This window comes from Dermacentor andersoni, chromosome 6 (genome assembly GCF_023375885.2).
Source record: "Dermacentor andersoni chromosome 6, qqDerAnde1_hic_scaffold, whole genome shotgun sequence".
Lineage (NCBI taxonomy): Eukaryota > Metazoa > Arthropoda > Arachnida > Ixodida > Ixodidae > Dermacentor > Dermacentor andersoni.
Genome location: NC_092819.1, coordinates 25,377,006 through 25,389,371, shown reverse-complemented (window position 1 = coordinate 25,389,371; position 12,366 = coordinate 25,377,006). Strand labels below are relative to the sequence as shown.

At 45.2% G+C, this 12,366-nt stretch overlaps 2 protein-coding genes across 2 annotated transcripts in view; one reads left to right on the top strand and one right to left on the bottom strand.

Annotated features, from left to right (window-relative positions):
* RpL24 (ribosomal protein L24) overlaps positions 1–12,366 on the top strand; it is a 493,457-nt gene that overhangs the window by 64,058 nt on the left and 417,033 nt on the right. The window lies entirely within an intron of this gene.
* Positions 1–12,366, bottom strand: part of LOC126521702 (ubiquitin carboxyl-terminal hydrolase 45-like) — a 36,981-nt gene that overhangs the window by 17,492 nt on the left and 7,123 nt on the right. Inside the window, exons 5-8 of the mRNA XM_072288577.1 lie at positions 12,240–12,353; positions 9,368–9,489; positions 4,595–4,682; positions 1,107–1,197 (exon numbers count right to left, since the gene is read on the bottom strand). Coding sequence (XP_072144678.1) covers positions 1,107–1,197; positions 4,595–4,682; positions 9,368–9,489; positions 12,240–12,353 — 415 coding nt within the window. The remainder of the gene's footprint in view (positions 1–1,106; positions 1,198–4,594; positions 4,683–9,367; positions 9,490–12,239; positions 12,354–12,366) is intronic.

Here is a 12,366-nt window from a genome sequence, read left to right as displayed (position 1 = left end):
ATAACGCCATCTGGAAAATGCAAAGTGCGACCGTGTGGCATCCCCTTGAGTACGGAGGTTACATTTCCCCATGCGCGTAGCTAGTACGGCCGCAAACTGAAGCACGAAAGAAAGAGGCGCACGTAGAAAGAAGGAAGATACACGCCTTCGTTGCTAGGCGACACTTCTCTGGGCGGAGCACATGCTCGCAAAACCTGATGCGTCGTCACCTCCACTCACCCACATTCTTTTTTTCACGGGTGCCGTCTCAGGTTTTCCAAACCCATGCACCGCGACGTTCGCTCTCTGCGCTTTGTCGTCTGCTGGCCTACTGTTTCGGCTGCCGTGAAGGATACACAGAAATCTAAGAATCCCCAGATTTTGGAATATCACAGGGAAACTAAATAACAATCGTTATTCTGAAAAGTATGGTATTCCGGAGTTCGTAGTACTGGTCAGCAGGGGATTTCTGAAAAGGTCATTAATCTGAAAAGTTTGTTAATGTGGTGTCCGTAGTAATGACGTTTCACTATACTGCAATCTTGGCAAGGTGTTACCGAGGATCTTAATCCAGCAGCAAGGCAAAGATCTCTTCTTTCTTGTCTGTCTCGGATTACCTCCAGTAATCAACCCAGTCAGATTCCTGCTAATTTATTCCTAAATGCATCATTCCACAGAATCCTCTGCTATGACATGAGACTATAATGGGAAATCTACATAGGCTTTGATACACCACCAGGATCACACAAGAGTAAAACACATCTAAGCAGACCAGCCCTCTAAAAGAAACAGCGTAGTTATAAACAGGTGAAATGTGCTTATCAAAAATAAGCAACACATGATCGTTAGTCACACAAAATATGTGGCTGCGATCTTGTCGTACAGCTTAACCAACAAAAACCTGCTATATTCTGTAGCTGTTGTATGAATCTCTTCTTTCAGTGCTGACAGTATAGCACCATATATAGTCCACGGTCTATACACAATAGCACATCTTTGCATTAGGGCACATGAAATGTGCACAACAATGTCGGCTAGGTGAAGTTTTTGATGTGGGCACAATCATTCTCCCATCATGCATACAGGGGACAAAGTTTCCAAACAATTTCCACCACAGTTCAACTCACCCTGGATCTTCGCCTTGGTGTCTGGCTCAACTTTGTTTGGGTCCACCTTGCTGCTCAGTCCAAAAGCTTGCAACACCGCTTGTTTCTGCCGCTGTAAAAACAGAACAAGAAGGTGCTGAAAGCTAACCAACAACTGCTCACCAGTAGAATTTCAAGCCAGGCTTACGTGGTATGCAATACAGCTCTAATACATATAACCGCTGCAGTTCATTAAAAAAAAATGAGACCAAATCACATCAACACTGCGCAACTCGCTGTGTTGCAGAACTCAATATAGCAATCCAGGGTGAAAGTTTGAGAGAGTGCACTTTGCCATTATTGTCATTTGCAGGCTGTCGCATGGAAAGGTTTAGTGACACTAGCTGTAGAATGAACTTGCCAGCAAGTGCATTCTTCAAACTCAATTTGCTGCATCCAGGTGTATAGCCTCGATAGCAGCACTTTGAAAATGAAAAATTTGGGTCGGCTTTGTGAGGGACACAGCTGTAGTGGCATAAGTGAAACGTCTTGTGCGTGCTGCAGATGGTGTACGGGCACTAGGACACAGAAATGACAGTAACTAAATACACAAATTACATTAATTCACACATTAAAAAGCTCATGTGACTAACATATGTTACAGGGATCCTACGGTTTAATCTTGCAATTGCCTGTTTGTTTTGCAGAGGGTTTTGGCCACTAGGGTAAAGAAACAATTCCCCTAATGGTGGTGCCCGAGACTACCCTCCACCGCTCAAGCCTGGCACACTTGTAGATGGGTGGAGCTTCTGCTTTTATCTCAAGCTCCTGCACTTGCGCTTTCTATCGTTCTGCAGTGGTCAAAGAAATTTGATACCTCTGTCTTGTGGCCAGAGTTTTTTCACACTATTTCTGGACGCTATGTGTTGAACACGGGGGGGTTTGTAATGTGAGATTTCTGCAACAAAGGGAACACCTGTAAGCCTTATAATTCCTAATGAGCACAGTTTTCAGTTTGATGCATTATACCTACTATGACTGAGTGAGCTCTCTCAAACGCGACCACTCCTGCTAGGACTGACGAGTGTACTGCCAAGCTATATCTCTCTGAACATGAAGCGAGAGGCTAAATTTAAACTCGATTATATCATGCATGGCGTGACAATGGCACCATCGGTGCGTGTGACATCTGTTATCGAGCAATGGCTTCTTCCCTCTACACAATGATTCTAAAGTAAGCCGCATAGGTAGTGCCGTTGCAAAGGTAGCGATATTAGTATAACAGGTTTTAACAACTGACCCCCCCCTGACAAAACATTTTTCATGTCAAAAAATAAGAATCACTGCAAATGCCGGCACAAATTCTGAAACCAGTTATGTGATTTCACATGTTATAACCGTCTCAACTTATAGAAACTGCCATTCTTGTACCAGTGAAAGCAGTCCAGTTTTATTGGCACAGATACTTTGTTATTCTGAGCACTTTCAAATGCACAACACATCACTCGGGCGTTAGATGCAAAGCCGTCCTGTCTTCACTCGTGACGATTTATTATTTTAATGTTATTTTGCAAATATTGCTAAAATAACAAATGCATAACACACCGCCTGATTTACCGATCAACGCTGCCACCAACTCCAAATGACACTTTCCTTTTCCATCAAGCAGCGCACTGTTAAAACTAGCATTTGTTAAGGTGAAATGTACTCATTCAAGGTGTCGCTAAACTTGCCAGTCTGACTGACATTATTCCACTATAATCCGCTTTGTTTTAAGCATCATGCGGCCAACATCCTCTCTTCCTCTTCAGCTCGACGGGGAACAAAAACAAGGTGTCTCAATAACAAAGTCTTAAGAGTTTCCCACCTAACAAGGTGTTATGGTGGGAAAGGACAGGTCATTCAGTGCTGCTGTGGTTATCTCACAGCGGCACCGAACTTTCCTGTGGTATGTTATGTACAAACCACAACAGATGGAGGAATGCAAGAAGACAGATAAAAACAGCATCTGTAGTCCAACGCAGTGCACTCTGACTAGCACACAACTCGAGGACAGTTGAGGAGGAGAGAAAAGCCACTCGGACAGCGGGCCTCCAGCAACAGTTCCCACCCAACAGTACAACCAAGGGTGCACGTATCTTAATCCAGAAAATAAACCCAACTCAATCTAGTTTGCTGCAATCCAATCCGTATATGTCATTCCCTTTAAGATAAACTAAGTCAAGACAAATTCTCTGAATGACTGAGGTATTCTGATACTCTTTTACAATTCAATCGAATTTCCCCACGTTTCTTTTACATTTGCCTTTTAATGAGTCTACTGTATCACGATATAAAAATTTTCCACAAGCTATCTGTGTATCACAGCATTGGAGGGTGCTTGAAATAGTAACTGGAGAACGCGACCTTATCTGCCAGTCATGGTCTGAGACCGCTGATGCGTCAGAAGAGCATTTTTGTTCCACAATCAATGCCAAAGTTCAATAGATCAGCAACCACGAAGCAGCTGCCATGATATGGTCGTCGCAATAAAAAGGTGCTGCTAGACCACTTGAATGCTGTTTGATATCGCAAAGTCAAAAGGAATGTGCACTTATCATCCACATATTCATGCTAGTTCATGCTCAAAAACTACCAAGACCAAAGATAAATCGACCCTGAGAAGCACCAGGCCACCTTAAATACTTCACTGAGCAAGAGCATTTGCTTCATTCTTTAAACATTAGTCGAAAGCTAAACTGAGAAGCCAATCTGAGCGCCGAATGTTTCAGTCACTTGTATATGATGTGAAGAAGCCACATAGACGGGTGTAAAGTCAAGGACGAGCGGTTTAAGTTTCAGCATGGGCCTCTGACCAATGGCAACGCTGATTTTCTTTGATGTGGGCAATATGCCAATCTAGACCGCAGCATCTGAAAGAGGTGGTGAGACTCACAGTTGCTACCTACCAGTAAAAAGAAATAATAAAATGAGGCTAGGTGCAAGTTACCAGCATAGGGGAAAATGTGTCTTTGTGTCATCTGCCACTCTTGCATGTGAATAAACAATGATGAGCAGGTCAGCACACACAAACTCACATCTCTTCAAGTCGTCTGCTTACCTTCTTTTTTTTTCCAAGGAAGCAAAAATGAGATATGAATAAAGATTTTCAATCTAATGTGTCCACTTTTCCGTGCTTTTATTCTTTTATCTCTTTTTTCTTTCTTTTTTAAATCCCAGTTCCACATCTGTTACGAACCCACGGCAGTAGCTCAGTGACGATGTCGCTGAGCTCAGGTCGTAGGTTCAATCCCGTCAGGGCTGGCCGCATTAAAAAACGCTTGTGTATTTAAATTCGGGTGCATGCTAAAGAACCCCAGATGGTCAAGATTCCTCGGTACCTCACTTTAGTGTGCCTCGTAATCAGATCGTGTCTTTGGTATGCGAGGCCTCAGAATTCTATTAATTTTGAATATCTGTTATGAAGACGCCTTATGACAAAGGAGGCTGAAAATACAAGAGATAACCAGTCGGTAGACACCACGACCCACCTTGACTTCTTCGGTGCGCACTCCTTCAAGCAGATGGCGCAGAAGCTCATGGCTGTCATGTTGCTGGTGGCCTCGGAAATGTGGTGCCCTGTAGTATGAACCACAATTATAAGCCAGCACCGAAGAGGCAGAGATTTAGACTGCATTTTGCTCTTAGGCTACTTCACATGCAGTCACTTATCACGGATTACAATGCAGTATCTACCAGTGCACAATGTTCAGTGTAGCAACACACTTTTTCTGCAGCGTGTTTTCTTGCCTGAACCTGGCAAGTGACACTGAAGAACCATGACAACTCAAAACAAATGCGCAAATGCCTAAGGATGATCAAAACAATAATTTCTTCAGAGTCTACCACTATTTCAACATTTAATTAAAGAACTGAAATGCTGAGTGCACACAGACAAACTTATGGTACAGGATCCACCCTGATGTAACTTTACCTAATACAGTAGAACCACGTTCATACATTTTGGAAAAAACCCCTAGAAAAAAAACGTGCTAACCAAGAAAACGTGCGTTCCGAAGAAACCAGAAAAATTTGACAAGCTCAACGATTGTTGACATCTACGTAATGCGAATGCTCGCACGGATCGTTGTGGCACGAGATGCTGACACGCGTCGAGCTGGTGGTGCTCCGGCGGCCCAAGACACATTTTGTTGTTTTCCTATGGCATGTTGTTTTAAGAGGGTGACGAGAAACCGAAACGAAATTGAGCTGGTGGGTGACGCTAGATGCCACCGTAGTGAAACGTGATAGCCACATCGCGCAATCTACAGCAGGGAACGATGGCGCATTAGGATTATCACCTACTAAAAGCATGCAGTTCGCTACATATGGTTCTACGCACTAAGCCCTGTAAAACAGATAGGTGAAGATGCTTACTGCAATACGTCTGATGGCGATAGCTGTGAATGGGGCATGCGACGACCCGGGCGGAGATTTGCTGGTACCAAAATATGAAACAGTGCGTGTCGTCGTTTTCATGCGAGACAGGCAGCTATATATGTGGTTCTTGATCCCCCACGCCTCGTGCATTTTCTTGTTGACATGGGATTTAGCAGACGGAAAATGTTCACAATCGCAGTCTGCAGCAAGGAATGGCGACGCATTTCAGTTATCACCTATTAAAAGCGTGCACTACGCTTCCGACAGCACCACATGTTGTGAAACAGATAGGCAAAGATTGCTTATTGAAACAGGATTTGCGGTAATAGCTGTGAATGCTGCGTGCAACAACACCGGAGAAGATTTCCTGGTACCAAAATGAAAACGTTAGTGCGCACCGGCGTTTTCACATAAGACGGGCGAACAAATATTGCGGTGAAACAGCCACAGCGGGCAGCTATTTACAGTGCAGTCCACTTATAACGATACCACATATAACGATATATTATTTATAACGATGAGTCGACTTCCGAGTTTCAGCTTATGCATTAGGGCTACGAGAAAAAAAAACGTATACAGTCAAACCTCGATATAACGAACACGGATATATCGAATTATTGCGTATATCGAACAATTTCTATATCACGTGGAAAATCACATGCATTTTTAATTCTTTATTTCGAACGGGGCCGGATGTAAAATGGATATATCGAACTCCGCCGCCCCAGACCAAGTGCGCTCTGTTGACAGGAGGCGAGCTTTCCCGCAACACTCTCGAAGATAGCGGCGGCGCGATCGGCGTACCAGACTGCTGCGTACGACAGCTGCCCACATCGGTTGCGCCGAGGGCGCCATTTGAACGTAGCGGCGTACACACGAAGCGGCTTGGAGCCAGCACGGCCGCCTCGATCACGCGCGCACGGCGAGGCTTGCCCCCGCCGTGCGCGCGTGATCGAGACGGCCGGGGAGCCAGTTGGAGTGCTTTGTCGGTGCTGAGCCACACATCATGTGCATTGCGGACTTCGTTGGCGGTGACGACAGCACCGGAACAGTGGCGGAGTTAACAGACGTGGATATCGCGGCAGAAGTGACTGCTGAGCGGCCAAACGAAGGCGCTGCCGAGGCTGATCCAGCAAGCGCTGATGTTGCCCCGCTCCCGACTGCAACTGAGGCTGTAGCTGCTTTGGCCGTTGTACGCCGCTACTGCGGCGCAATAGAAGGCACTGGACTGTGCCTTGTGGACCGTTTGGACTATGTTGAGGACGCCGTGGTCAAGCACGCGGTTGCCAATATGAAGCAGGCTACGCTGCGTCAGTACTTTCAGCGAACAAAATAAATACTTTGTTTGAAGCTTCATGTGAGTATCTATTGCGCCACGATTGGTTCATTGATTGATTTGCGCTAGTTTTTGACGCGTTTTCTACGTGATTTTATATATCGAATTCCGGCTATATCGAACTATTTTGCGATCACCGCGCTGTTCGATATATCGAGGTTCGACTGTATAACAGTATGTTATTCACCGCATAAAAATCAAAATTCTGCCTTTTGGGTGGCGTTTTCCATGCAGAATAATCGTGAAATTTGCATTGCCAAGTTCCTTTTAACCGAGACGGGGCAAAAAGTTTGCCTGCGCGAGTTAGTATCTGCCACCATTACCGCGCGGCGTATCCCGCCAGTGTGCCAATTGCGAAAGCCACGGAGAGCATCGCAAGTTGGCACAGCGTCCCACTAGATGGTGCCAACTACTTCGCATCTGCATCACCACTGAGCATCCAGAGAAAAAAAGGACAAAAAAAAAAAACGCGAAGCAAACTGCACCTGCGTTCCCTTTCTACAATCTCCCTCAGTGAGCGTAAAAATGCGCTGTGGAAGCAGCAGTTGGCGCGCCGACAAAGCGCAAAGCTGTGTTGCTTGGGGCAAAGGCTCAAAGTACAAGCTTGTGCAATTGGCGATATTGACGATTCTGAAAACAGCGAGCACCACCACAATCATGAAGGCTATCAATGGAAATCAATGGAAATGGCAAACTTTGTGCATCAGGGCAAAACCCCCCATGTGTGAAACCAACACGGGAGCAGCCACTGACATTAGCAAACTCTGGCAGCACGTCGCTACTCGCGATAAAATAGGCAGTGCTTCGATGGAGGAGTTTCTGAGTGCAGAAGTGTTGCCTTATTCTGCGAAGAATCTCCGATGGGGCGATCGTGGTTGCGGCACAGATGGCGGCATGGTGTGATGGAGGCGACGACAGCAGCAGCAGTGACGAGATTGACAATGGCCAGCCTTTGACATCGATTCCAACGTTCACGCAAAGTGCGCTGTCGTCGATAGAGTCGCTCACCAATTTCATGCACACTAAATTATAGCCACCAGTGCTCACGCAGCCGCTGGACACGATGCACACCGCAGTTGTGAACCTGAAACTTTCGCGAAAGCAAGTGCAGATTTCTATTTCAGCGCTTCTAATGCTTGACACGGTGCTTAGAGGCACAAATTAACAATTCATTTTTCACAGCCTCCTTTCTACAATGGCAATTTTTTATCGTAAGTGACAAATTTGGTGTCAGAGCTATGAACGTACGTTCAGCAGCTTTTCTTTTTTCTTTCTTTTTTTAAGGTAGTCCAGATATAGCGATGATCGGTTATAACGATTGGATTTTTCGTTCTTCTTGCTATCGTTATAAGTGGACTGACTGCACTGTATATGCTGTTCTCGATCGTGCACACCTCGTGCATTTCCTAGTTTACATGGTATCTAACAGCCGGAATATGTATCATACGATCACAGTTTGGCAATGTATTGAATGTTTGTGCCAGACAATCGTTTTCCCCGGGAACATATGAACTGGTAAAAGATGAACGTAACTTTATTGGGTCATTTTTTGTGTTCTTGATTGCGAACATTGGCACCGGGAAAACGTACGTAACGCGAATATATAGATGAGGTTCTACTGTACTCTGTGAACCTCGTCAACTGGACAAATGGCCAGCAACGAGTCTGGTTTGCTGCATAAACCCAGTAACGCACATTTTCCGTCTGTCCTGGAAACACCTTGGGGACCCAAAATACTGGCCTGTTCAAAACGAAATGGCAGCGTTTGAGGATTCATGTCTATTTGTACTCGCAGCCTCATCATAAAACTGAAAGACAGGCATGACACTAGATGGATATGTAATAGCTTAGCCATGTTCTCGAACCCCGGGAGCAGGCAGTAGTGAGCTTCACAATGTCCCAGCACAGCCAAGCACAAATCGTCGTAAGGTCGCGACCTTGTGGACAGGATGGCGAAAAGACAATGAATTTCAGCTGGGAGGTCATCAAAAAGGATGGCATATTTCACTGGTTGCACCATGAAGCTATTATGCTCCAGGGTAGCATCACGCTGGGCGAACCATCCTTCACGGGCATTTTGACAGCACTGGCAGGAACAGCCACGGAATGTCCATATGGCAGCAGGGCGCCCGGTGGAAGGTGTAATTCCCAAGTCAGCATTGTAGGACGATGTGACAGTGCCTTGCAAGGCACTGCCCCTACAGTTTATTCAGGAAGGCGAGGAGTGGCGGCTGTCATCTTGATTTCGGCCAATAATAAAAGTGCGTTCTATTCATTGCTCGCAACACGAGCTACGAGAGATATGTAGCGCTGATGATGGAGCATGATGGAAACTCTTGGTGATAAAGACGCTACAGTGGGGTACCTGCTTTACGCCCACGTCTTTCACCAAATGTTTTTCTCCCACTTTGTCCTTAGCCCAGTATATACCGTCTGGCTAGACTAAACTACTTCAGGCTGGCATCTGTGCTTTTCATGTAAACAAAAGTCTCCTTCCCTGAAAAGAGGAAGGCTTTAGGCCTTAACTGCTTAGAAATGGGTTCCTTACACTTGGCAGACTCTGGAGAATAGAGCCCTTGGATGAGGAGTTCCAACCCGAACCTCCTGAAGGAACAGCGCCAGAGCACTGGTCAGTGGGCCAGGTCCAGGAAGCTCCACATTTAATGTACCCTGCATGGCAAACAGTTTCCTTTGTAGCAAGCTCGCAGGCCTACCAGTAGGAGTTGACCACATGGGTAACCACTGTTTCAGTCAAGGATTTTTTTATATTACCCACAACATTAATGACAACAACTTTTTTCACATTTTCACAACAAAGGCAGTGCTCAGAGAAACATGTCAAGTTACATCAAGTGGCTAACTGACACCAGGGTAGTTGGCAGATTGATTGATTGATTGAGTGTTATTTTTGTCTCTGACATTACAGAGAACTTACAAATTGTTAATTGCACCCATAGGCTTACGCTAGTTGGGGTCCAAGTATAGAAATTATAGGTACGCAACATTATAAATGGTTTCATACAGTGTAAAGAGATCATAAACATAAGGAAATTGTGCGATAATTTAACATGCACAATAATGGGCACCAGGTGCACAAACAACAGTACACAGCAAGAATCAATGTATTGCTGTTTGCTCAAAATATTGTCTAAAGCGCATTGATGTACAGTGTGGTCCACTGTTAAAAAGAACACTCTAATGTGCGGCTCACACTATGCTGGCACCCTAGCAGCAGGTGGCTGCAGAAGCAATGTTAGTGCACTGCACAGGTGTGCTGAAAGGAGTCAAAGCTACGAACCACAAGTTACCTTCTGCAAATCTAGTGAATTGTACTCTTGCAAGAGAGGAAAGTCTGGGCATGCTCTGCACTCAGGTGTTCAGTTCAACACACACACACAGACACACACACACACACACACACACACACACACACACACACACATATATATATAAACTTTGATATAATGAACTTCAATATAACGAAATTTTCTGTATAACAAAGTATTTAACTTTTCATAACCTCTTATCCATAGAACACATTCTATTTAGAACCTCAATATAACGAAGTGTGTTTGTATACGATTTCAGTATGACCTAATTTCGCTGCTGCCGCAAAGGAATGCCGAGACAATAAATGGAAACTTCTGCAGAAGCAGATAGTCAAATGATTGAATTACAAGCGGCTGCTTGCAAACGCACCTCTCAAATCGCACGCAGCGCAACAAAAGTGGCTGCCGCCATAGAGTCGCATCAAGTTCCGTACAAAGTCCAAGTGCGATAAGATGCTATTGCGGCCCGCACACTTTGTGCTTTAGGTGCAACTGAAAGTGGGCGAGGGTGAGACAAGAAAGATGGTGGCTTCATGAGTGCCACCCTCGCGTGCACAAGTGAAGGGAAAGAGGGGGAGCAGAGCTCACTCGCGGGGGGTAAGTTGGCGCACGTCACTATTTCTGGCGCGCGCCTCAGCCGTGGCTGCGCATGGCTGTAAGCGCGGCTGAGCGGATACGCAGCCATGCACGGTGCTTTATAGGTAATCTGCCGCATGTGGAAAGAGTTGGCGTGCCAAGACGGCGTGGCATCATGTAAGCTGTCTTCTCACATGTTTAGTATTCGTGGTTGCATTATCTCAAGTTTCGGCGGCCCGTTGGAGCGAGAGGCAAACAAAGCATTCGCTCCCTGATGCTGGCGCTTTTCCTTATAGCGTCGTCTCAGTGCAGGCCACGCTATCAGCCGAGGCGGCGGAGTGTACGCGAAAGCGTGGCTGGCTTCGCTTAATTCGTACCACTGATGTGAAGATATCGTTGACATGAATGAAACCATATTATTCGTCGCGACTTCCAAATTCATCAAAATGAATTGTTTTCTTATTCAAATTTGCTTTCTTCGATTGCCCGATAATTCAGAAAATCCTGCGGCCCCTGTCCTTGTAAGAAAAATCAATCGGCAGCTGTACTTGCGTAAAAAGTCGAATTTCAATACATCGAAATTTCGATATAACGAACCAAATTACCAATTTTACCTACTTTGTTATATAAAAATTTAACTGTATAGTCAAACCTCAGTGTAGAGAACACGGATATAACAAATTTCATATAACAATCTAAAAAAATATGTCCTTCCTTTCCTTTTTTTTTTTCAGATACGAGCATGCATATCAATAACAAATATATTTTTTACATCAGGTGTGACTTCGTTATAATGAAGATTGACTTTGAACATGAACCCAGTCACAGCATAGTGCCTTGCTGGTGCATCCACAACTATGAGCACTTCAAAACAATTGCACACACATAAGACAGCACGTCTAGAAGAGTATAGGCCCACACTGAAGCACTGTCTAAACATTCTTAGAACCACAGAATTTATGATACAAAAGGAAAACCACACACCCACTCACATCCTGACGTGAAATGAAGAAAAGCGTATGGCACACACTTGCACGTTAAAATGACAGATGCTATTCACCCAACTGTTTACCCTCCATTCTTTGTCTTTTGCATATTTCTCCAGTTTATTCACTTGTCTTTCATGCTCATTTAGTACTGCAGTTACCTTGATATCTTTCATGCACAGCCTAAGTTGTAACTGTGTAAACTTGCACCATAGGTGTACGGAATGCAACACAACATTATGGAGGACATGGTGCAGGCACAATTAGAGGGAGCACTGCTACAGGTTAACAGTGATGTGTGGGAATCAATGAATGAACACTGGCATTGCGCAAACCATAGTGCAAGGTCACTCTCTCCTGATTACCAATGGGAGTCAGATTTTGGGAGGGTGTGGGGGGGGGGGGGGGGGAGATGTCGGCAGGCTGCAAAATGGCAGTGAGGTAGGGTTTAAATAGGCCCGCAGCGCATTAGCCAGTTGCATCACGAATTTCCGGTGAACTTAGCAACACTGTGTGCCGCATATCTTACCAATTCGGGTATGTCAGAGCCGTCCGCTGCTGAAACAGGATCAAAGGTGCACTGCAGTTTGGAAGCACATCGCTTGGCTAGTAGCGGCTGTAACAATGGTGTCTGGCCAAGGTTCTGCAAGTCCATC